The sequence below is a fragment of the Ailuropoda melanoleuca genome, chromosome 4 (assembly GCF_002007445.2).
Source record: "Ailuropoda melanoleuca isolate Jingjing chromosome 4, ASM200744v2, whole genome shotgun sequence".
Lineage (NCBI taxonomy): Eukaryota > Metazoa > Chordata > Mammalia > Carnivora > Ursidae > Ailuropoda > Ailuropoda melanoleuca.
This window is the reverse complement of record NC_048221.1, coordinates 142,279,601-142,303,783: the sequence shown is the minus strand read 5'-3', so window position 1 is coordinate 142,303,783 and position 24,183 is coordinate 142,279,601. Positions and strand designations below refer to the sequence as shown.

Here is a 24,183-nt window from a genome sequence, read left to right as displayed (position 1 = left end):
CTTTCCGCGTCTAAGTTATTTTTTGAGATTCTTACTTTTGGGCTGTTGGCACTTCTACTCATCCTCATTTCTCGGCTTTTGTCATGTACATGTTTTTTCTTACGCCGCTTGCCCCTGGGAGACTCCCTCCATTTTGTCCTCCCAGCAGTGGCTTGAGCCGTGTCTGCACCCCTTCCGATGGGTGCCTCGGCCCCATGCTGTCTCTGTGACTCAGTGTTCACATCCGTATTTCTGTTTGTTTCTTCTTTATGTATTCTTGTTTCGTATTGGTAACATCTCCTCTTATTTCGTTTACAATCTTTTCCACGTTTATATTAAATTCTTGGTCCATCTGCTCCAACACTTCTGCTCCTGCTGGGATGTACCAAACCCTCCATGGCAGAGCCTCGCTGGCCAGCCCCGGACCAGGAGACGCTGTCCTCCAGCCCGCACGGCCCTGCTGCCCCGCGGTCCCATCTGCCTCCCTCCACTCCTTGCCTGCTGCCAGCGTCTGTGCCTCCCTGACGTATTCCTGGGGACACTGGCACCAGCTATCTGGGTCCTCCAGCGCGGACAGGCACCGACTGTCCCCGGGGGGGGGGGTCAATGGCAGGAGAGGAACAGTTCCAAGCATCATGCTCCTTGTCACGGCTGCCCGCTGTCCACACGGCTCTCCGTTGGCTTCTCATGATTGTCTCCCGTCTCGAAGGTCTTTTCTTCCTCCAGGGCTGATCTGAGGCAGCCGTTCTCATGGGGCAGCCGGGTGAGCTGGGCACTTGTTGGAGATGAGTGTTCCGGCCTCATCCTAGACTCAGCCAATCGGAGGCCCTGAGCGTGGGGCCCGGCTGTCTGCATGTTAGCAAGCCTTCCGGGTGGTTCTGAGGTTTGGGAAGGATTGACAGAGGGGAGGACGGTTCTGTGGCTTCAACATGTTCAGCGTGCCCTCCTCCTCCTCCCACTCTGGAGATCGCTGCTCTGACCCCTGATCGCCTCGCACACCCTTGCTGTGGCAGCCCGAGGCTCCTGTTGCAGGTCAGGCTCTTTCCTCTATCAGCCGTGTCGGCCGGATGCGTCCACTGTGGTCAGTGGACTGTTGCTAGCACCTAGCTCTTGTCCGCTCTTCCATGGCAACCTCCAGTCACTGCGGCAAGCTCAATGATTGGTTCCTCTCCCTAGAATATTCCAGACCCCAGAATTCACTGTGCACGTTCTGTGTGTGCCTTCCACCTTCAGTGACAGTCAACCCCAGCCTTCTGGCCTTTGGCCCAGGCCGCTCCTGCTTCCTGGATGGCTTTACTCATCTTCCCCTGAGGAAACCCCCCACCCTCCCCACCCTGCTGCCTGCCTCCACCTCTCTGAGGCCTACAGTGGAGTCTGGTTTTCCTCTTCGTGGACGTCCGAATCTTTGCCCTTCACCGGCCGCATTTGTGTTTATGGTTTGTGTACAAACTCTGACTTTGGAGAAGCAGGGACTTCCTTACTCATATTTGTATCCAACGCAGCCCACCTCCTTGTCCAGATGCTCAGCATCCAGTGAATTGAATCGTTTCTTACGTGAATGAATGAGTGAGTGAATACTTGCCGAAAGAGTACAGCATAAAAGGTAGACAAATATTAGTCTTTCAGTGCTTATAAAACGGCATTTTATTTGCTAATAAATACTGGTTTGTTTTCCAGGTATTGTTATAACAATATAAGCCAATTTGTATTAATTTTTGCTGTTATTAAAATTAATTGAGCACCAACCAAGAGCTTAAAATGTTCTCAAGGGCCTCTGAGTACTTGTACATAATTAAAAATATACTTTAATTAAAAAATCTAAAAATGGAAAGCAAGCCTAACCCTGGAAGAGCAGCTCCCACGGGGTTTAATTAGCCCGTTTGGATCACGCTTGCCTACACATTCAGTGCTTGCCAGTGGCCCACGTCCCGGTCGTATCATCTGCAGAAATGCCCGCAGCCCTGAGGTCACTGCTCTGAAGTCTCCACTTCTTCTTGCTCTGTTCACAGATTGTTCACCATGAATGGGCATCTCTTAGACAGCTCGAAGGATCTGCAAGACAACCACTTCTATGTTGCAGCGGGACTGGAGACCTTCAAGTGTTTCCCTTACTGGAAGTCCGCCAAGGTGCCCAGTGAGGTCCAACAGTGAGCACGTTTCCTACCTTTCCGTCCGAGCTGGTAGAATTTGCCTTTTCCCCAGTATCGCCCCCAAGTACAGCCCGCTCAGCTCTTGTTCTTCTATGGTGAAACTCGATATTCTCGTTTGATACATGACACAGCATTGGATTTTCACAGCGAGGCAGGAGAACCCTGTTGTGATGTGTCACAAGGACAGTGAGCCCTCGTGTTGCGCGTACTGCCTTTTCTCGGGGGCACTGGGAGTCTTAGAAAGACTCTCAGAGTGCAACACAGTCGCAGAACTGGCCCCGGGACACGGTCCTGTTAGCCCAGCGTCCATCCAGCCCCTCGTCCTGCTTCCCTACTTCGGCGGCTTCTTCCGACCGGGAGGGAGTCCGGAGTTGGTGTGGGGCGGCCGGCTGTCCTGGGGAGAACTGCGGTGATTGCTACAGCGGACCCCGGCCCGGGCTACAGGGTACAGCACAGTGTGCGTGTTTGTGGACTTGTGGGAACGTCTGCAAGGAAGACAAAGGCATTGCTGGGGTCTCCCGTCCCGTTACCGCAGAGAACTAGAAGGTTGGCTGTCCCTTCGTGGGGCTGTTTGCTCGCTCCCCTGCTTGCCGTCTGAATTTGGCCTGAATTGTAATTAGTGCATAATGTTCTTCCGTCGGCTCCTGCCTGAGGGACGCCCAGTGGCTTTACTCTGAAGAACAGCCCAGGTTTGGGCCCTGACCTGCGTGCCCAGGGTCCTGCCCAGGTGCTCACGTGGATGAGCGTGGACTCTGGGTGCATCTCAGTTCTCACAATTCAAGGACCTTGAAGCCCCCTGAGAAGGTGGCCTGACGTACGTTCCCAGGGCACAGTTACGTCTGATGCTTCCTTAGACTTTGCTGCTTACTAGTCCGGGGCCCTCAGCGGCTACAGCTCCTCGCGAGCTCCTGTGTGTCCATACGGGGTGTCCAGGCTCAGGGGTGGGTCAGGAAGGAGGGACCTGCAAGACGAGCTCAGCGGTAAATACTGACCCAAGTCCTCAGTTTGTCTCAGATTAAAGCCCCAGCATTAGGGCCGGGTCTGAGTTCGTTGTCTCTGGGTCCTCTGAGAAGACAGGGTGGGGTGAGAGATGAGCGGCAGACCCCCTCGGATAGGCCTGCAGGTATGCTTGCCAGCCGACCGTGGGCCCCGGGGGACTGTGCCCTGCCGGCCGCACCCTGCGTCACCCATGCGGGAAGGCGGGGCTCTGCTCCTCCCGAATCTGGTACCTGGGTGTCAGGTGCCTCCCTGCAATGTACCTGTAGCCCCCCTTCCCGGAGGCTGCTGGTCGCAGTGCGGAACTCCAGCGCCCAGCGCCCGTTCCTGCCCCGAGGGAGCTCCCGACTCCCAGGTCTGGCTGGGAGGAGCAGTTTCCAGCTGATGTGGGGTTTGGTGGCCTCGACTGCTCGGCCCCATGGCTGTGTTTGAACGGCATACAGTGGCAGCAACTGTCCGAAGGCCTACAGGGACCTTTCCTGTAGCTGCTTCTCCGTCACATTTCCAATGGTCATTATCTTGAGCAAAGAGAAAGAGGTGTCCGTGCTCATCTGGTGGTGGACCAGGCACCCCGTAAGTGCCCTCGCCCAGAGCCCGGGACACTGACACGGCTCCAGGGACGTGTCTGAGGTGGGCCTCGTGCTGTTTGCACTCACGTGCTGTTAGGGTTTCTACTCTGAGGCAGAGAATGGCTTCTTCTGTCCTGTCCATAGACAATGACCCGACAGCAGATGGTTAGGCTAGCGTCCTGCCCACGTGCCAGGCAAGCCGGGCCATTTCCTGGTTTTATCCACTTGCTAAGTCACTGCTGATTGTCCTAACTGCAGGGTGGGTGGAAGTACCTTAGGGGCTGTTGAACTGAGGCACGCTGGCCTCTCTGTTGCTCTGTCCCCTGCTCCCCACACAAGCCCCCGCCTCTCCGTGGGTTTTGTTTTTCCCTGTCACCTGTTCATGTGTTGAACCCTGACCTGGGTCTATTGGTTGCTTAAATATCTTTCTCCCTCACCAAAGAGAAAGAGAGTCCACAGAGTTGCTAAGAGACTGGAGTCTGTTCCTCACGCATGACGTGGACCCAGGAGAGCCCTTCTGTGGGACATCAAGGTGCCAGAGCGTTCTGTCCTGTGCGTAGCAGCGGCGGGGCCAGCCCCCTACAGAGGAGTTAGGAGTAGTGTGCGTACCCTGGGCCGCATCAGAGGGAAAGGTGGCAGTTAGACAAGGGGTCTGTCCTGGGGTGGAAGGAGGTCGGGCTGGGTGTTGGACGGGCTTGGAGTCTCTGTCCTTCCACTGGTCAGTGCTGTGGCATTGACTATACCCTTCTGTTTCCGAGCCGTGCTTCCTCTCCACCCAGGGAGAACATGACGTGTGTGCCACAGGTCCCTGTGAGAGCGGCAGAAAAAACCCGTGTTTGTGGCAGTGACCATCAACTGTCAAAAACCTCAAACGTGTTAGGATTTCCCCCCACGATTGTATACAAGGTTTAGGGCAGAAGGTACCTGTACACGTGTTGCCCTCGGGCCAGAATGCCCCCCCCCACCGTCCTTATGGAAATGGAAATCCATCTGATTTTCCAGGGTCTTGAGGAAGGAAACTGAGCCAACCTCAGTGGGGGCCCCTTCTGCTCGGAGGCTGGGAAGCAACTGTTGATGTGAGCCCGTGACTCCGGGGGGGACTGGATGAGACTTCTGTGGGGACTGGCCCTTCTGAAAGCTGCAGCTGTACTCTACAGTTTTAGAAAGATGTTTTTTGGCTGATTTTACAAATTTGTAAGAGACGGTCTTTTATCTTTCAGAAAGTATGCAGACATCGAGAAATTCTCACAAAGAAAGAAAAAAGTAAGTCCTTTTCGGGCTGTCTGGGTGGTTCCGTTGGTTGGGCATCTGACTGTTGATTTCGGCTCAGGTCGTGATCTCAGGGTCGTGGGATCAAGCCCCATTTGGTCTCTGTGCTGAGTGTGGAGCCTGCTTGGGATTCTCTCCCCTTCTCCCTCTGACCCTGGTGTGGCCGCCCTGGGCCTGAGAGCAGCGGGGCAGGGGCACATCAGGCGCAGAGTCGAGAAGCGCTCACCCTGTGTGTGCTTATCTACACGCAGTGTGACACACACAGCACGAGAAGAGTGGCCAGCGAGTGTCAGGATGCGAGCCTGGCAAGGCAGGGAGAAGCCAGATCTTGGCAGCCATATGGGTCCTTACCACCCGTGTCTGAGATGACCACATATCCCCAACCATCTCATGAAAACGCTCTGTCAGTGGCTCCACTGACATTACTATGTACTCAGTAGAGCTGGTGAGTGCCTACTATGCGCCCGTTCCCAGCTCTCAGCCCCTTTGCTCGGGCACCTCCCTCCTGAGACTCAGCAGCCTCGAGGCCCCCGTGAATTGATCTATTCTTTCCCAGTATCTCATGGCCAGCCGGTGACGCAGCTTTTCTCCTGGCACAGTTCAGATTTCATGACCACCATCTGCTATCTTGGGGATACTTTGGCTTCCTTACCTCTGAGCCACCACGGTATTTGTCTGGCAAGAGTCCGGTCTTGGATGAGCCCAGCCCCTTGCCTGTCTGTACTTGCACTGAAAGAGCTCAGTGTCCCTGGACGTAACGACACAGCTGATCTGACTCTTCACCCCGAGTTCACGACTGCAGTCCTCATTCTACCGCCTTCCCTGAAAAAATGCCTTTCTGAATATGTTCTGCTCAATTTTGTGAGGGATTTTTGCAAGTCTGTTCATAAATGGGATTTGCCTCCAGTATTCTTCACGTGGTCCTTGTCTGGCTCTGACGTCAAGGTTTTTCCAAATTGACTTGTTATTTTGGTAGTTTCCTGAGCTGAATGACCATCTTACTTATTTTTAGTTCTCTTTCTCTATGGATTGCCTTTAGTATTAAAAGTTGGGTGAATGAGTGAATGAGAATCATCAAGAACATGGAACCGATAGACATGATTCTGCTGTAAGGATGTGCTTTTTTGCGGGCAGATGGATGACACAGACTTGTTTCATGGCAAAACGTTTGTGTGAATGAGTCCCATGTGTAGGGTGACGGTGTGCAGGAGAAGGGGTAATTGACACGTGGCGATCGGCAAATGGAGTGCAGGTCCCAATGTGGTTCAGAGAAGGGGGCCAATGTTCTGGACGGAGAAGAGCCGATGTGGACGCATGCAGCTTTCCAGCCTCCCAGTTTTCTCAGCTGCCGTAACCGGTGTTCTCACGTGCGGTGTGGGTGCTGAGTTTGAATGCTGACACTTAGCCTGAATGCTACAGCCTGGAAATCCCGTATTTAATGGTTCGGGAGCCTCTGAGCACAGAGAATGGAGCCACGAGTCCGGGCTCGTCATCACTCGCTTTGGTTTTGTCCTCGTTTCGTTATGTTGTTGTGACTCTGGGTCCTGATCGGTAGGGATAGAGTTTTCTTTTCCTTTTATTAAATATTCGTTCTATTTGGTCTAAAATCTGAGGCATGTTTGTTCTGATATCGCCTATAGTTCTCTCTCTTCTCTTTTGGAAAGCTACGACTGGGAAAGTGAACAGGTTTTAGGATGAGACGTAACATTAAGAATCTTGACCTGGAATGACCACACACATGTGTGCCCTGCGATGAGATAAAATGTGTGACTTGAGGAAAACAAATCTATCATTGAAATACTCTGCGATGTATGACAAGGCACGTGACAGCAGAGCAAACACAGTTTACTCCAGAAGGCAGGAATTCCTAAAAGAACAGAGCAGGCATTGATTTTAACAAAATCACTGATACAAACGCCTGCCCAGGTACTTCACCTTATCCGCCGTTCCCGGTATGGAGGTCCACGTGCTATGCTGAGCTGAGAATTCCGCACTTACAGGCCTTTGCCCCTTGTGAAGGGCAGGTGTGTTTCTGAGGATGAAAACTAGCCCACGTGCCAGGCTTCTCTGGCTGCATGAGGCTGGGTTCTGTTCTATTTTGTTATTTTATTTTTTGAGGCTGGTTTTAGAATTAGTCACAGCATCCGTGTTATGGTAGGTACGGTTGCTTCTTTTTGTGCTAGGCTTTCCACGTGTCTCCTGCTGAACTTCTCTGACTTGCTTTCTGCGGGAAGTGAGGCGCCTGCTACGGAGGTGGCCTCTAACCGCTAGAGCTGGCGGTCGTGTGGTTTCGCTGTCGGCGCGGTGAGCCTGTCTCTTCAGCCGGGGCGCGCACGGGGTTGGCCCCACACGCGTTGAGCGTCGTTGCTGTGCAAGCATCCCCAAGATGATGTTGATAGGATTCAGAATCAAAGTGAAAAATTATTGTATTCCCAGAAAGGCTCAAAGATAGAATAGCAATTTGATGCTAGTGGATTACATTCTTCTTTAATTCCTTACCTTTTTGCAGAGGAACAACGAATTCTTTTATGGGACCTGAGAAAGGCAGTTACCCTGCACGGCTGCAGATACAGCCTCGGTAATCTGTTACAGTGTAACGAGCCATGCCCGGATGTAGCAGATTAAAACAGCGATGCTTTATTATTTCTCTAAATCCTGCGTGTTGGCTGCGTGGGTCTTGGGCCCGTTGTGTCCGGCTTCCTTACAGGCTGCGTTCAGCGGCGGGGGTCACTGGGCTGCAATGTCTAGGCTGCCTTTAGGAGCACATCTGGAAGTTCGTGCTGGTCATCGTCCCCATGATCTCAAGGTTCCGGGAGGTTGAGAAACAGACCCTCCCTCAGCGGAGGTGTGCAGCCAAGGTGTGTGCGCCTCGTTTGCACCCAGAGAGGGGGTTCGGTGGCCAGGAAGTGCTCTGCCACGTTCGTCTGCCACATCTGTTACTGAGACAGATGCAGAAGGTTTGCTTCCCAGGCTCCAGGCAAGAAAGCACCAGCTTCAAAGCGTGCAGAGCAGCTCAGAAGAAAACTCCAGAGATAAGAGTGGTGCGCGCTGTCCACACTGCATGGCAAAGCACAGACACACCCAGCTCTGAGGCAGAAATGACTCAGGAGAGCCCGACTCTGGGTGCAGAATTTTGAGAGGATTCGAGCAATTTATTTCTGTGGCCTTGTCCTCTTGCTTTACGTTCAAATGTGCTACGTGATAAAAATCTACGTCTTAAAGTTCCGAAAGGGCTGTTTCAGTAGAAAACAGAACTTCCAGGTGACAGGGAAGCCGTGTGACGTAGCCTAGCTGGTAGTTTGCTTGTTTCTTAGTGACACATAAAATAACCACATGTCTTGTCATTCATGGCGTTTGATTCTGTGAAATGAGAAGAAACATAAGGGCCAGGAGCGCAGGTGTCTGGGTGACTGGATGTGGGAACGCAGGAGAAGCCGCCGGGGCTCTAGGTGTCTGTTAACTTGAGCCATGACTGTTGAGTCCTAGGAAAATAACTGAGGGAACCTTTTCTTATTTTCTTAGATTCAGTTTTACAGCAACACGTTTACTGTGATTTTGTATCTATTACTTTCCAAGGGAGTGAGGCTAATTTAATAAAAGTTTAAAACTGCATTCCTATATTAAAATGAATATTTTAATGTGCCAGCCTCCATAAAATGTCAGTCAATAATTAACAAGCATTGTATTTATATCACATCCACAACCAGAATGTTAATATCACCTACTTCTCTTTTGGGCATAGAACGCGAATGTTGGTAGTGAATAGAAATGAAGAGGAGACAAAACATGGACAGATTAAAGGTGCCCGTGTGTGTGTGCATGTGCACACATGTGTGAAACAGTCAGAGAGGTGCATGCCATGGGACAGCCACACTTTAATGACCAGGTCTAACCTATAAAGTGCGGTGTGGAGTAAGTGCGTTGGAACTGACATTTGCAGGCCAATAACGTCAAGACCATAGCAGTATCACACACCATCCAAGGCTGCATTTGTGTCTCCTTCTAGTGGCCTGAAGATGCAACAGTCAGGTTCAAACATTAGCAAATGTTCCGCTTTAATAATGCTTGGATTAGGGGCTGGTTCTCTGGTGGCAGACCCCGACCCACTTGGAAGCAGGATGTTCACTTGGGAAGCCGGTGGGAGGCCTTTGGCATGCAGCGCTTCTTTCTGCCTGGGCGTGGCCTGACTCTGAGCTCAGCTAGGTGGTTCCCGTTCCTTCACTAGAGGAACTCTCTTCCTTATCCACATGACCTTGGGAGGCTGCCTTTCACGTGGTGAAAGGCAAGATTATCTGTTACAACAGCATTAAATTTATCTAGATCGAGTGAAATAGGCTCCAGAGAAAAATGATAGTTCCTACAGCACTACAGAGGAACGACCATGGCGTGCCTCGGGTATGTTTCCTGAGAATGTTTTCAGTGGGGGAAAAGATTAATGAAATGGGAAGGCAGCACCTGACACCTTTGTAAGGCACTTGGGACTCAGGGCAGGGAGGAATGAGGACAGGGATGACGCCTAGACGTGTCCTTGCATGGGAAAGCCACAGATTCTCTCTTTTCCCGCTCAGTCTGTTGTTTCCAAGAACTGCTGAACATCTGTGTTGCTCTGACAGTCGAGGGACTTGCAGAGTGTCCACTGCATGGCAAACGTGTGTGTAAAGCTGAAGACAGCCCCTGCCTGTCCTCGGGGAGCGCAGGCCTGCGGGGAGCTGGCAGGCAGAAGCTGCAGGTGCATGGCTGTGCATGGCTGTGGGGCTGCGGGGCTGCGTGTGCCGTGCGGGGTGGGAGTGCGGACGAGGGCCCCTCTGCTTGGGACATGGTGGCACTGGAGCAGGACCAGCACTGGAGGAGGTGGTGGCTCTGGAGAAACATCTGGGGTGGCCCTGGCTGGTCGGGACAGCAGGGTGTGTAGAGGCCACCTCGTGGGCACAGGAAGGCAGGCAGGGCCGGCAGTGCAGACCCTGCGACCCTGCACTGTCTTTTTTTTTTTAAGATTTTTTAAGATTCAATTTATTCATTTGAGAGAGAGAGAGAGAGAGAGAGAGAGAGAAAACGCATGAGCAGGGGGAGAGGCAGGGGGGAGGGAGAAGCAGGCTCCCCGCTGAGCAGGGAACCCGATACGGGGCTCGATCCCAGGACCCTGAGATCTTGACCTGAGCTGAAAGGCAGATACCTAACTGACGGAGCTACCCAGGCATCCCAACACGTGCCCTGTCTTTGTCCTGTTCTCCTTTTCCTCCCTTTCCCCACACCTTCTTACTCAGTTTGAGAGGTCAGCGAAGATTCACTAAGCAACTGTCGGGATTACTTCACTGGGCGCCTGTCTGTGTTGTGAGGTCACTGTTGGTTTGGAACCAGGAATGCAGGGGGCAGGGCCTGTGTTCTGGTGATGACATGCCCGTGTTCCAGCAGCGTGACACCTGGACCCGGAGCTCGGCTTGCACTGGGAGTTGAAGCCAGGGAGGAAGGGTGCTGCGGGTGGAGATGAGCTGGACGGTGGGCAAGGGCTGAGCAGGGAAGAGGGGGGCATGCGGGCTGGGAGGGTGCTTGGGCTTAGACACGAAGGTCCCAGTGCTGAGCTGAGGCACTTGGCCATCATCCTGAAGTTGTGACAGCTCCCGTGATTGTCTGAACGGTGCAGGGGGCTACGATTCATACCAGCACCATCCACTCACTCACTGAGCAAGTATTTACGCATGCTTTCTTTGTGCCGCCCCGCTCTGGGCTCCAGGCTCCGGGAATTCCTCATTAGACACACACCCCTGGCCCCGTGGAGCTTCCAGTGTTCTAGTGGTGAGACATAAGCCATACGCATCCTAAGTAAGCAGCTGGGTGGCCGGGCCGCGACGGTCCTGGCTTTCGCTGTGCCCTTTGCTCGGCAGGAGTGTTGCTTTGTGTCCTTGTGAAGAGGGTGGGACTTTCCTGTGTCGCTGTCCTTGGAGTATTACTGCACACGTCACAGGAAATACGGGATGTCTTGTAGACGCTGAGGATCCGGAAAATGGCTGCAAGAAATAGACGTCAGCGACGCTTGGGGTCAAGCAGGTTTTCTGAATCCCAGCCCCAGCTGCCTCCAGACCACAAGCAGCACAGACCACGTTCTGTTCAGCCATGGTCTCATTCCCTAAACTTAGGAGCGTGATTTCAGCTTTTAGGAAAGCCCCTCACAGAAGGTGGGAAGACTTGACTTCATTCTTATATTTGGTCGGACTCTTTGACCCACTTTAATTCCCACAAGAATAAAGCAGCTGATCGTTTGTATGGTGAACGTACTGATGGTACAGGGAGGGGCCCTAGAGAGCTCAGGAGAGATCTCGATTCATCTGGTTCTGCCTGTGCTCAGTAAAGACGGGAGACAGGAAAGCGGGACAGGTGGTTTGTATTACGAAGACAGTTTGTGGGACGGAGCTGGGACGGCGCTCGGAGCTCTTCCTCCGCTGTGATCCCCTCCTGCTTGGTCGTTCCTGCCTGTATGTTGTTTTAGACCATCTGTTTCCCTGTCTCAGCCCCAAACAAACCTGCGGTGTTTCATACCCTTTTATCAGAGATGCCCTGCCTTGCTCAGAGGTTCCAGCGGGAAGAGTTTTGTGGGTGTTGAAAACAGCGATTTTTATGAGGCTTCCAGATGTGTCTAAGACCACATGGACTTCCTCAGACTCCCCTGTCCCCCTTCCAAAGTTTCCCCTCATTTTGTGGGGCCTTACAGGGGGCAGGGGCACCTCCAGGGGGGCAACCAGCTTTCCCCTCCTGGCGTGGTGCTGTCCTCGCCTTGGGAGAGAAGTGTTTTGCCACTTGGCTGAAGAGAAGCGTAAGGGACGGAACTGTCCGGACGGCGCCGGGAGGGAGGTGTCTCCGAGGCACCTGAACGAGGCCTGATCACCCCCAAACGACGGGCAAGACTCATGCGTGCGCTGCTGCGCCTCAAGACTCATGCATGCGCTGCTGTGCCTCACATTTGTTCTTAATTTGTGCCTTAGGAGGGTTCCAAAGGAGAAGAGCTTCCTAAGCATGACAACATTCCCCGTAAGGAGCAGGATTCTGTTTTTTATGCCAAAGAGGGAAAGAAGAAAATGCTGGTGGAACTGTTCATGCAAAGCGGCTCAGGTAACGTGGATTTCATTTGGCTGTGGGTGTTAAAAAGCGCGACCACTTGAAGAACGTGTTTTTTCCGGGCCAGTTTCCTACTGCAAAGATACGGCTTGTAACTGATTTTGACACTTGACTTGCGGCTCTCCGGTTTATTAACGAGACATTCAGCTGCAGGGCCGTGGTAGCGAGAGGAGAGAAACAAAATCCCAGTGGCTGAGGCAATGGGCTTCTCCTGCCAGGAAGCCCTCCCAGATCAACCAGATCTGTCCTCTCCGTGAACATCTGGGCGGGCGCACCTTCCCCTAAGGACTGGGGACACAGCAAACACCCACAAACAAATCAGCCTTTGGAGGGAAAATCCACCCGAATTGTTTGGGTTTACTTTTAAGTGTGAGGGCATTGGAAAGATTAAACTTTGGAGCTGATTTTAAAATGAAATAATTAAAAAAAAAAAGACTTGTTCTGCTCCTGCTTCTGTTCTGCAGAGCTCTGGCTGGCAGTCGGCCACCCCGCGTCCCATCGGCGTCTGTCACGGGTGCTTTGCCGGTGGCTGGTGGCGTGGAGGATAGGACCAGGGGAGGGAGGGCTCCCCTTTGCTTCTCTGCAGCACCTGATGATCCAGGGAAGTCATTTTTGTTAAAGCCCTTCCCTCCCTGGCGCTCCCCACGCACTATGAGTCCAGCTGCTCCTCTTTGTGCCCCGATTGTGTCTCAGCTTCCTGAGAACCCTCTGCCAGTTTCCAGGTGACAGTCGTGAGCTTCTCCCTGCACTTCTCTCCTGCTCCGCATCCCTGTTGGGACTTCCCATCCCAGATGACGGTGTTGTCCGGCAGTGTGCCAGGCCCTGGTCTGGACACGGCTGACACAGTGCACTGATGCAACCTGACCATGGCCAGGGTGGGCCGAAGACCAGAGCCTATCAAACCTACAGTCCCTGACATACTATAATATATCAACAGTAACGGAGACTTTAATCAGTGCGTGTAAAGTTTCCTTCTTGGCAAAGCCTGTCCTGCATGGCTGCAGGTGTCCGGCACACACCTTACCTTCCCTCTAGGAAGTGGCATGGTGTGCTGGGACCCAGGCTCCTGCTACGGCCCTCCTGACCGTGGTCCTGAGTGTGGTCCCGAGCGTGGTCTGGAGTGTGGGGCCCTCGTCATACTCCTTATCTACAAACAGTGCAGTAGGGTTGTCAGAGACTAGTGTGAGTGTTAAGAATCAGGCCCACAGAGGAGGGTCCAGCACACTGCGGGGTCCTGAGGGATGCTGCCCTCTGCCTTCCTCTTGCCTTCATCCTTCCGCTAAGGACTGTGCGATGGTCCTTCCGGGGCTGAGGGTCAGGAAGGGCGGGGAGGATAAGAAGTGGAAGGAGCTGGGGTCACTGAGCCCGTCACGACCATGGTGACGTCCTCTGGGGGTGGAGGGAAGTGGCCGGCCCCTTCTGTTTCTTTTCCTGTCATTTAAGTCTTATCAGGGTGACGATAAGATTTTCAAGAGCCTCGGGATTTTATGAGCGGGTAATACCTCCAGTTGTAGCGCTGATTAGATGATTTTTATCTGTCGGCTAGTTGCCTACGTCGCGATGTGCGACTCTAACACCTGGTTTGTTAAAACTCAGTTTGTTCACTGCTCCAAACTAAGCTCTTGACGTAGTTTTGCAGTAGTCAGGTGCGTCCTCAAAGTAGGACTTTGGGGTCTGATGGGTTGTTTGGCGGTTATTTCTGAGTTGACTGGACACACGCTTGTCAAGCGTTCAGCTCATCTCTGGGACGGAGTCCCGCAGTGGGCAGGACACAGGGATGACCGTCAGTGCAGACACGGAGGCGGGAGCAAGGGCAGAGGGGAAGCCGGGGTGGGCGCGGGGGCCCCGGGGCAGGCTGCCTGCGCGTGACACCGGAAGCTCAGAGGGTGCCGAGTCGCGACTTTGGTTTGGGCCAGAACACGTGCGGCGCATGTTGGCTTGAACACCTGTTTGTGCCGTGTTTCTCCAGAAGGCGATGTGTATAAAGCCCAGACGCCTCACACGGAAACCCAAGGAGCACCGGAAGTCAAAGAGGACAAGGACATGCAGGTGGAGGTGCCCGTGGACCAGGTGGGTAGCCGGTGTCGCAGGACCGTGCCCGCCACCCTCTGATTCAGTTGTGTCAGCCCCGCCCGTCAGGCTCCTCCTCCGCCCCTCCCCCACGTCGCCAGCCTCTAGCGCGATCGCTGTCTGCCCGCTCACCCTTCAGATCCTCCATCACTCATTTTCCTGCCCGCCCCTCTCCCTGGGGGGTTCTTCTGCTTTGGGGACCGTTCTGAGCACTTGTCACAGTCTGTGACCACATAGTCAACTTTGTTGTTACTTGGTTGCTGTCCCTTCCCCCCTACAAGGCAGGGGTCGGCCTGCTGTGCTCACTGAAGTCACCCTTGACCCTGGCACAGTTCCTGGCAGGGAGGAGGCCCTGAGTGATCGTTGGTGGGACGACAGGTGAGCGGTGCATCGGGTGATGTGGTTAGACATCATGGCTCTTCCACTGCTGGGCTTTCTGACCTCTGACCCCCATCTCCTTATCCATGAGATGGGCATGGTGCCACTGGGCAGGTTCGTGTGGGGCTAAGTGAAGTCATGCATGTGTGCGTACCTGGTCCAAGGCCTGGTGCGTGGTGGACGCCCCTCTCTGCTTCCTTCCTTTGTGCTCACAGAGACGTGGGGTCTGAGGAAGGTCCAGAGCAAGCGGAGGGAAGGGGATGTGGTGCAAGGGGCCAGCCTCAGCCTGGACAGGAGCAGAAGCACAGGGGCCTGGTTCCAGCCCAGCTTGGCCCCATGGCCCCCCAGAGAGCAGGTCACGTCTCCACGGGTCTCTGGCCTCAACTCCTGCTCCTGCAAAGGGCAGGCGGGCAGGTGAGCTCTGAAGTGCACAGCTTTGTCCCCAGAATCTACTTGAAACACTAGAAGCACATTTCTTTTTTAAAGATTTTGTTTATTTATTTGAGAGAAAGCGAGAGCGCATGAACGGGGGAGGCAGAGGGAGAGGGAGAAGCAGGCTCCCCGCTGAGCAGGGAGCCCGATGTGGGACTCGATCCCAGGACCCTGGGATCATGACGTGAGCCAAAGGCAGACGTTTAACTGACTGAGCCACCCAGGCGCCCCTAGAAGCCCATTTCTAATTGTTTTTGAGAAAAGAATGTATGTTCTGTAAAAGGTCACTGTCTGCATTTGAGCACCATTTTTATCCCTCCGGCATAGGCTCGGCCCCAGTCCTGAATTTATGGTTCCAGAGCGCCAAACCTGGGCACCAGCGAGCCTCCGGCTCCTCTTTCAAAATCAGTCACTCTTCATTTTCTCACTTCATTACTAAGTTCTGCTACTTTTCTTTTCCGTGATACATTTTACAGGCGTGACAGGCCATGTCAAGGCACTAGCCACTTCCTTGGGCATTGTGAGCTCTTGCCCCATGTGTCCCGTTGTACTTTCTAAATTGGTAGTGATATTATTTATTCTTTTCCTCGACATGATGAGAAATGACCAAAAGATTCAGTTTTCCCTTAAAGCCCAAACTGACAGTATATTTTCGTTGCACGTTGAGGAACTTCTGTCCCACAGTAGGACAGTTTCGGCAGCTACTTTCATACCCAAACTTAGCATCCCTCCCATGGTTATGATGATAAATAATGTTTAAGCTTTAAGGCTAACTCCAATTTCCTTCCCCAGGAATGATTTTCCTTCTAGGATCCCTCGAAACACGGTGTGGGCCTGCCAGCATGCAGCGTCCAAGGATTTTTTTTCTGCCCTGGGGAGGGAAGAAGGTGGTCTCGTGGAGCCAGAGAGCAGGATGTGGTTTGGCGGCTCCCTGCGTGGGGTCCTCACCGCAGGGGGTGGGCGCTCCACCACCGGCAGCCCTGGCCTGGTGGGGATCCGCCTCAAAGTGGCCCACATGCCCGGAGAACCGCATGTTTGCCTTAGTGCTGTGCTCGTGTGCTGGGTGAGCTCTGGGTGTGTGCTGCGGTTACTGGTCTCCTTGTGGAAGATGCTTGTATCGATGCCCTTAGGACCTCCCAGTCCATTAATGAGGGAGGGTCTGGCCTCAGTATGAAACTATCTGATTATGGTGTTGGCTTTTATAATAACTGGAGCACTTTGCTCCTGTTTTCGAGGAACTGGTTTTAACCTTGTGGGCGAGCCCGACCGTGTCAGTGTTACTGCTTACGCTTGTGGCATCATCTTGTCTTCATTTTTGTGCTGCTGTAAAGATACAATGTTACAAAATACAACATGCCCAGTAATCATTTATGAACTGGAGTCCAGCCTACACTGATGAGGGGAACCTCAAGGACCGGGCATCCTCCAAACCCGAGCGAGTGTTTGTAGCGGCGAGCACTCATTTGCGGTTGAAGGCACGTCTTGTCAGCAGACGGCCGGAGCATCCAAGAGGGGCAAACACAGGCTGGAGGCCGCTCTGTTTACCATGGCAACACCGCTGCTTGTCGCTGAGCTCCCATCGCCAAGTTCAAGTTTTGATGACTAGAGCAGGTGGGCTGTCCTTTGCTCCTGCTGGGTGACGTCGCGGGGGAGTCAGAATGTGGGGCAGGGAGCGTCAGAAACCTAGCGATGAGGAGAGGCCACGGCTGCCTTGAGCGTTGCTCTCCCCGACAGTCCACGATGACTGTTTTGACTTGTGTTCTGATTCTTAAAATGCTCCCGTTTTTGTGGTCCTGTCTTCCGGTTGTTTTCTTTGTGATTTACTTACAAAGATCGAGAAACGCTTCAGCGACACCCACCACTGTTCCCATCCTCCACCTTCTGTCTCTTGGTTTCCTCCCAACGGAGACATTTGTAATTGGCTTCCATAGAGCCTCTTCCTCCTGCCCGTGTTGGAAGGTGTCTTCTTACATCCAGGGTTCCTGTGATGAATCTCATCCTTGAGCTTTTCTCAACTTGGCATCAAGATGGTCATAGAATTCTGCTGATGTCCGTCTTTGGCTTATGAGAGAAACGAAATCGAGGTGCCAGGTCAGAGACGCCCTTCTCAGTTAGCTGTGTGACCTCACTTACGTATGTCATCACTGGTAAAGCTTCAGTGTCACTGAACCCTGTTTGTCCTGGGCCAAGTGGCTCCTGACCAAGACGGAAGGCATAGTGTGTGGGAAATACAATGGAAGGGACAGCGAGAGACACTCTGGGTGTTACGAAGTGTTACACTGGGGGTCGTCTATCTGGACATGGATTAGAGTTGATCTCTACTCACTTTTTCTTTTTTCTTTTTTCCTATGCTACATTATCTCCTTCGAGTTTTTGGTTTTTAAGATATTACAATTTATTTTCAATGTTTTTTAAATTTCTCTTTGGTTTTAATAGCATACAGTGTGTCCCCTTGCCAACATTTTGACAGTAGGTCTTGAGTGGCGGTTTAAGAGAGAGAAGCTCTATCAGCTTTGGTTCTTTGGGAGAGGTGAATTTTTACAACAGCTTTCATTTCAAAGTCCTGAGTTATTATACCCCAATGTTAAGGAAACTTTTCTTAACTCTTTCAATCTACCCAAACTGGCTCCCAGACATGAAAACATTGATGCTGAAATTCTACTTGATTTAAAGTACATATTTTTCACAAAAGCAATGTCTTCTTCCAGATTTAAGGTTATGCTTATTTTTATAAACTCTTCAAAAAGAAAGTGCCTAGAATGGTGGGCTCTGTTTAGTTCAGGACTCTGACCTTTGATTTTTTTCCGGGGGGGTGGGTGGGTGTGCAATTTAGTATTTCTCACCAATTCTATCCTACTAGAATGCTGTTTTGTTGTCATGCCCCAACAGGGGCTAGGCATGTCCTGTTGGTACATGGGAAGGGTGGACGGACTGAAATCACAGAGGACTGGTCCGGTTCTGATATCTACTGAATTGCAGTCATTTTCAGAGCCCCCAGGAGCCAGTGCGAGAAGAAAGTGCCTTTACTTCAACTCCCCATAGCAACCGGAGCAATGCACCTGAACTCTATTTCATTTCACTCCAGAGAAAGAGCTAAGAATAAGACACTAACTAAAGTAAAACCAAAATAATTTGGACTAATTAGGAGAAGTCAGTCTAAATGTGTGTAATCTCCAAATTGTGTAATTAGAAAAAACATAATGGAGCTTTAAAGCTTTGGCACTTTTAGGAGCATGGAGTAACTCGGACTAAGCTAAGAAAGGTCCTTGGGGTGCTCACTTTAATGAATAAATTAAAAAGTGTAATTAGTGCTGTATCTGTTCGGATGCTTCTGGCTGGAAAGAACAGAAACCTACAGAGAAATGGCTTATACACAGGGAGCACGCGTCAGGCCATGTGGCAGAAGCCTGGAGGAATCCTGTGTAGTGCGAGCTCACAGGCTGGGCCGCTCAGCGGTGTCACTGAGGACCCGCTCGCTGCCGTTGCCCTGCCTGTTGCTCTGCACACAGACTTCTGGCCTCAGGCCTGTTTCCTCATAGTCTCAAGGTGTTTGCCTCCCCTCTGGGCTTCACGTTGAGACCCATGAATGCTGACGAGAAGAGTAGAGAGACCATTTCCTTCCCTGTGACTTTTTCAAGTAGAGAGAAAAGTCTTTCCCAGGGACCCTCCCGCAATCTACCCCATGTGTCTGCCTCATCCTTGTCGGTAGTTGGGGAGAGGCAACGGGCCTTTGGTGGTGTAGACTAACCAGCATCCGCATGTGGAAAGGGGCCCAGGCTCCTCTGAACTGTGTGACTAGCACCTGAGCCTGGGTTTTTCTTCTAGCAAGGAACGAGGTGAGGACAGGCCAGGAGATAGGCAGCTCTGGGGTCTGCACACAAATCTCCGGTCTTCATGATGGGAGTGCCCGTCGTCCTGCCTTCTCCCGGCTTTGGATGCTGTCCCCGCAGGGCCCCTCAAGAGTCTTGTGCCATCAGTTATTTGTTCCCCCTTTTCTGGGTAGATTGAACCTCTCCCTTCACTTGAGTCCTCCTGGCTGGACGGTACACATACCGGAAGCAAGCTGGTTATAACCAGAATGATCCCTCCCTTGGCCTCCTTCCTCTGTGAGCAGCTCCGTCTCTCCCAGTACTTGGAGGGAGGGGCCCTCCTCTCCTCACTGTCTCCATCCCCTCCCCACTCCTTGGCCTCTTCCAGCTTCTGCCCACAATGACGTGAAACATCTCTCGACTTCATGCCCCAAATCCAACACACTTCTCAGTTCTTGTCGCACTTGACCTTTCACCTTCAGCCGACACTTTTGGCCCCTCCCTTTTCTTCCAGCACTCTCCTCCTTTGGCAAGACCCAACCACCTCCTGATTTTCCTTCCTTCCATCTGTCTGGCCACTCAATTCTCATTTTTTTTTCTTAAAGAGTTTATTTTATTTTTTTTTAAAGATTTTATTTATTTATTTGACAGAGAGACAGCCAATGAGAGAGGGAACACAGCAGGGGGAGTGTGAGAGAAAGAAGCAGGCTCCTAGCGGAGGAGCCTGATGTGGGGCTCGATCCCAGAATGCCGGGATCACGCCCTGAGCCGAAGGCAGACGCTTAAGGACTGCGCCACCCAGGCACCCCTATTTTATTTGAGAGAGAATGAGAGCTAGAGAGAGAGAGAGTGCACACACACAGAGGGAGAGGGAGAGAGAGAGAAGCAGACTCCCCGCTGAGCAGGGAGCCAGATGAGGGGCTCGATCCTAGGACCCGGGATCATGACCTGAGCTGAAGGCAGACACTTAACCGACTGAGCCACCCAGGATCCCCTAAAGAGTTTATTTTTTAAGTTATCTCTACACCCAACATAGGGCTCGAACTCACAACTTTGAGATCAAGAGTCACATGCTCTTCCGACTGAGCCAGCCAGGGGCCCATTCTCATTCTTCTCCGTAGACTTCTGATCCTCCACTCGGCATGGAATGTTGGCGGTCTACATGGTCAGGTCAGGGCAATGATTCTTCCAGGTCTAGACCTTCTCCCCAGACGGAACTCTCCATCACCGTGTTGTCAGCCTCTCTGTGGGTCTCTTTTCTGGGCTCCAGGTGCACACGCACACACACATGCACACATACATCCAGAGACACACATCTAGATGTACACACACACACACACACACACACCCCTGTACACACACATCCAGACGCGCAGACATGCATCCAGACAGACACACACTAGGAGCTGACATCACCCGTGAGCTGTTCTGAGACACTAAAGTTCAGCACAGTGAGAATGCACACGTCTCCTTCACACCATCCGCACACCTTGCTCTCTCCCTGTCTCAGGGGGTGTATGACACTTGTCCATCCAGTAAGACAAAGCAAACTTAGAGATATTCCTGCGACTGACTGTTTCAACACCTCCGTATACAGACCATCTCAACATCTGCCAGTTTTACCTCCTAAATGTGTGTGGAAGCGACCCACTCTCTCCACCTGCACCTCCCTCCCACTGGTGCTGCCTGCCGCCGTCCCTGGCTGGATCACTGTGTGGCTCTTTCTCCGTAGGCTGACCATCCCCAGTACCCCTCCATCTCAGTGCTTTCTCCTGCAGCAAGATGGCCACACACCCTCCCTTTTGTCTGCAACATTCTCTCTTTGCCTTTTTGTATATTGCTTTTCATCCCTCCTATTTCAAGTTGTAGTCGCACCAGAGGAAATGTTCCGTGGTCTCCTGTGTATGTGAAACCCCCTGATATCCTATTTGGCTCCATGTCTCTCTCACAAAGCATATCACAGTTGTGGTTTTATACTTAACTGTGTGACTTAATTACTGTTCATCTCCCCGTATGACTGAGCTTCTTGGAGGCCACGTTGGTTTGCATTCACGGTCACTGTCGTACGTCAGGATTGCGGGACACAGGCATTCTGTGTATATTGCTGAATAAATGAATGAGTCAATGGTTGGGTGAATCACATCACTTACTCTTTGAAAGAATGTGCTTTCTGTGTTTATTTTTTCATGTAGTTGGAGCAGTCCCAGAGTCGTCGTCTTCACGATTACTTTTCCACGTAGACTGCAGGGTGAGAACATGCATGCAGCCTCTGTCTGAGTTTTCAGATCGTTTGTGCAGCTGAGGTCTGGGCTAGTGGGACCGGCTGTGGAGCAGTCACCCACATGTCTACACAGCCACAGACTTGCTCTTGCATCTGTAAGGGTCAGCTGGCAGGAGCTGTGGGGTCCTTGGGGCTCTTCATGGACACCGGTTGTGGGCATTTGTTGAGAGAATACTTCTCCACCCACTTTAACTCAGGGGTGCTTTGCAGCCCGCCTTCCCTGATGACAGGTGGGGGGAGGGAATGAGCCGCACGTCCTGGCACAGGCGTTAAGAGCCCCACTGCCCCTCTGTCTCCAAAGCCAGGGAAATGCAAGAAGTAGGCGTCTCTGTCGGTCTGGCTTTTTGGGTGACTGGTGGGCAGGAGACCCCCTCACCGGCCTCAGTGGACATGCGGCACGTGTCCTGGGCGTAGCCCTACACTGACTGGTCCAGAAATACCGTAGACCCTGGGGGGCCCTTCCTTTCTTAGCCACACAACCTCAAGGCTTTCCCCTCATGGAGAGGCTCCAGGGCACCAGTGAAACACAGCTCACTGCTTTTTGCCAACAAGTCACAAAAACTGGGAGATAAAACCCAAGGATGTGAGCAGGCACCGCTGTGTGAGGAACAGGACCGCCCAGGCTGTGGGGGACATGTTTGAACACAGCAGACGGGGGCTCTGGCTGGGGTCCCCAGGGGCAAACAGAAGACCACGGGCATTTATCACTGCTGACAAGAGGCATCTGGAGGATAATCCACTCCTGTTTACGTGAAAGGAGTTTCTAGCATTTCTCCTTAAAGATTTCCCTGACAATTTCGTTAAATAGGTTAGCATTTTGAAAGTGGAGCAAAAGGTAAAAATACAAGACAGGCGCTGTGGAGAAACCGGCCCCATTTTCAGCTCCGTCTACAGAAATGGTTCACAGAGTTCCACTCTTCACCCCCTTCGCTCCTTTCACGGGGTTTGGCATAGCCGGACGGCCACTAAGCTAAAACGTGGTGTGTTTTCTCTCTAGACGCCGGCGGAGATAGTTAGGGAAGACGAAGAGACACGTGACAGCTCCCCTGATTTTGAAAGCAACAAGGTGAGCAGATTCCACTTTCATTTTGTATTAAATGCTTGGGTGGAAGGCACCTCCTTATCCTTTTAACACGGTGGGTAGAGCTCACGTTTGATGAAGAAAGAATCAGAGAGCCCTGGGGCGCCTGGGTGGCACAGCGGTTAAGCGTCTGCCTTCGGCTCAGGGCGTGATCCCGGCGTTATGGGATCGAGCCACATCAGGCGTCTCTGCTAGGAGCCTGCTTCTTCCTCTCCCACTCCCCCTGCTTGTGTTCCCTCTCTCGCTGACTGTCTCTATCTCTGTCGAATAAAGAAATAAAATCTTAAAAAAAAAAAAAAAAAAAAAAAAGAATCAGAGAGCCCAGTGCATTCCAGAATACAGATCAGCACGGAACTAGAAACCTAGCGTGTTTCCCAGGCAGGCTGTGCCTTGGATCTGGTCTCTTGGTGCCAGAAATTATGTGAGGAATTTTAATGGCTTCTGTACTTGTCCTGATTACCTTTTACTGTGCTTCCAGTCACAGACTGAGAAACGGTTTCCCCAACAAATTTCAAGATACATTTTTAGCGGGGCGAGTCGGGAGGCGACTAGCAGCAGGCATGTAGGTATGTAGACGTCTGACACCACGGACATCCCGCTTCCCGGGGCGCTGGTGTTGTGTAAGCAGCTCGTCTTGCTGGGGAACGCAGGGAGCACAGGCACCTGCTCCGCAGACGGCAGCCTGAGCCAGCCCAGGAGAGCCCCGGCCGCGTGTGTGTCTGCGGCTTTGTCCATCCAGACGCTGGGACGTGCCGTCGAAGCCGGAAGCGCGTTCCTCTATGCACGTGGCACTCTGTGAGGTCATGTGACCAGGCTGTATAGATTATGCAAAAACAACATTTATCTTTACTTTTTTATTGAGGAATACTTGGTAATTAAAACTAGGTAACATATCCACCATGGATAATCACCATTTCCTTTTTTTGTGTGCATGGTAAGAACATTTAATTGAGGCAGAGGGAGGAGCAGAGGGAGAGGGAGAAACAGGCTGTCCGCGGAGCAGGGAGCCTGATGCGGGGCTCCATCCCAGGACCCTGAGATCAAGACCTGGGCCAAAGTCAGGTGCTTACCTGACTGAGCCACCCAGGTGCCCCTGTGGTGAGAGTATTTAAGGCAAAGTTTACTTTAAATATACAAATCATGTAGGTAAGAAATAGATTTTTGGGAATTTGTTTTCAAAATTCTGTCTCTAGATTTTTTTTCCGAGGTGGTTTCTTATTTAAAATTTGTTTTTGAGAGAAAGAGAAAGAGCACAAGTGGGGAGAGGAAGGGCAGAGGGAGAGACAGAATCCTAAGCAGACTTTGTGCAGAGCATAGCCCAACAGGGGATTCGATCCCACCACCCTGAGACCATGACCTGAGCTGAAATCGAGAGTCCGATGCCCAGCGGACTGAGCCACTCAGGCGCCCCTCTTGTTTTAAACTTTCTGGCCCCAAGCAGGAGGTTGCGTAATGATTCTGGGGTGTCAAGTGTGAGTCTAATGCCGAAGCCTCGAGAACTATAAACTTGGGGATACAACGGCCTCGTGGGCCATCTTTTCCACTCTTAAACTGGGTCCCCATTTAAGAGCAAAGGGAAGTGAGCCCGGAGGGCTGGTGGCAGGGGACTGGAGCTACTCGGAGCTGTCTCCTGCTTCTTGCCCACCTTGGAAAGGGCGTTTGTGGGAAAGGAAGTTTGGGTTTTCCAACATCAGTGGAGCTCATGATCTAAAACAGACAAGGGGAATGCACTTTCAAACAATTCTTTTTTCCGTCTGTTCTTAAGTAGTTTTGATCTGGAGGTGGTTTTCAGTGAAAGTATACAGTGTGTATCTCGATGATTGGGAAGACTCTCAAATGAGGAGGAAAGAGAATATTTTGTTGCTCTGGTTGCCAGAGTGTAAGACTGTGTTCTGAGCACTGGAGCAATGTCTGTCCTGGAGCATTAGGTGAGGCGACACAGAGGGCACCTGCTTGCACTGGGGGGAGCAGTGGAGAGGGGCCCTAATGTGTTCCAGTTGTGTAATAACTGATTGCCGTGTTTTAATAGAAAGAGGGCGCAGACATCGTGGTAACATTG

The 24,183-nt window shown here is 52.1% G+C and overlaps 1 protein-coding gene across 1 annotated transcript in view; it reads left to right on the top strand.

The window, feature by feature from the left end:
- Window positions 1-24,183, top strand: part of DCDC2C (doublecortin domain containing 2C) — an 87,392-nt gene that overhangs the window by 28,357 nt on the left and 34,852 nt on the right. The window contains exons 5-9 of the mRNA XM_034659962.1: window positions 1,989-2,126; window positions 4,915-4,957; window positions 11,941-12,067; window positions 14,043-14,143; window positions 22,041-22,109. Of these exons, the coding sequence (XP_034515853.1) occupies window positions 1,989-2,126; window positions 4,915-4,957; window positions 11,941-12,067; window positions 14,043-14,143; window positions 22,041-22,109 (478 nt within the window). The remainder of the gene's footprint in view (window positions 1-1,988; window positions 2,127-4,914; window positions 4,958-11,940; window positions 12,068-14,042; window positions 14,144-22,040; window positions 22,110-24,183) is intronic.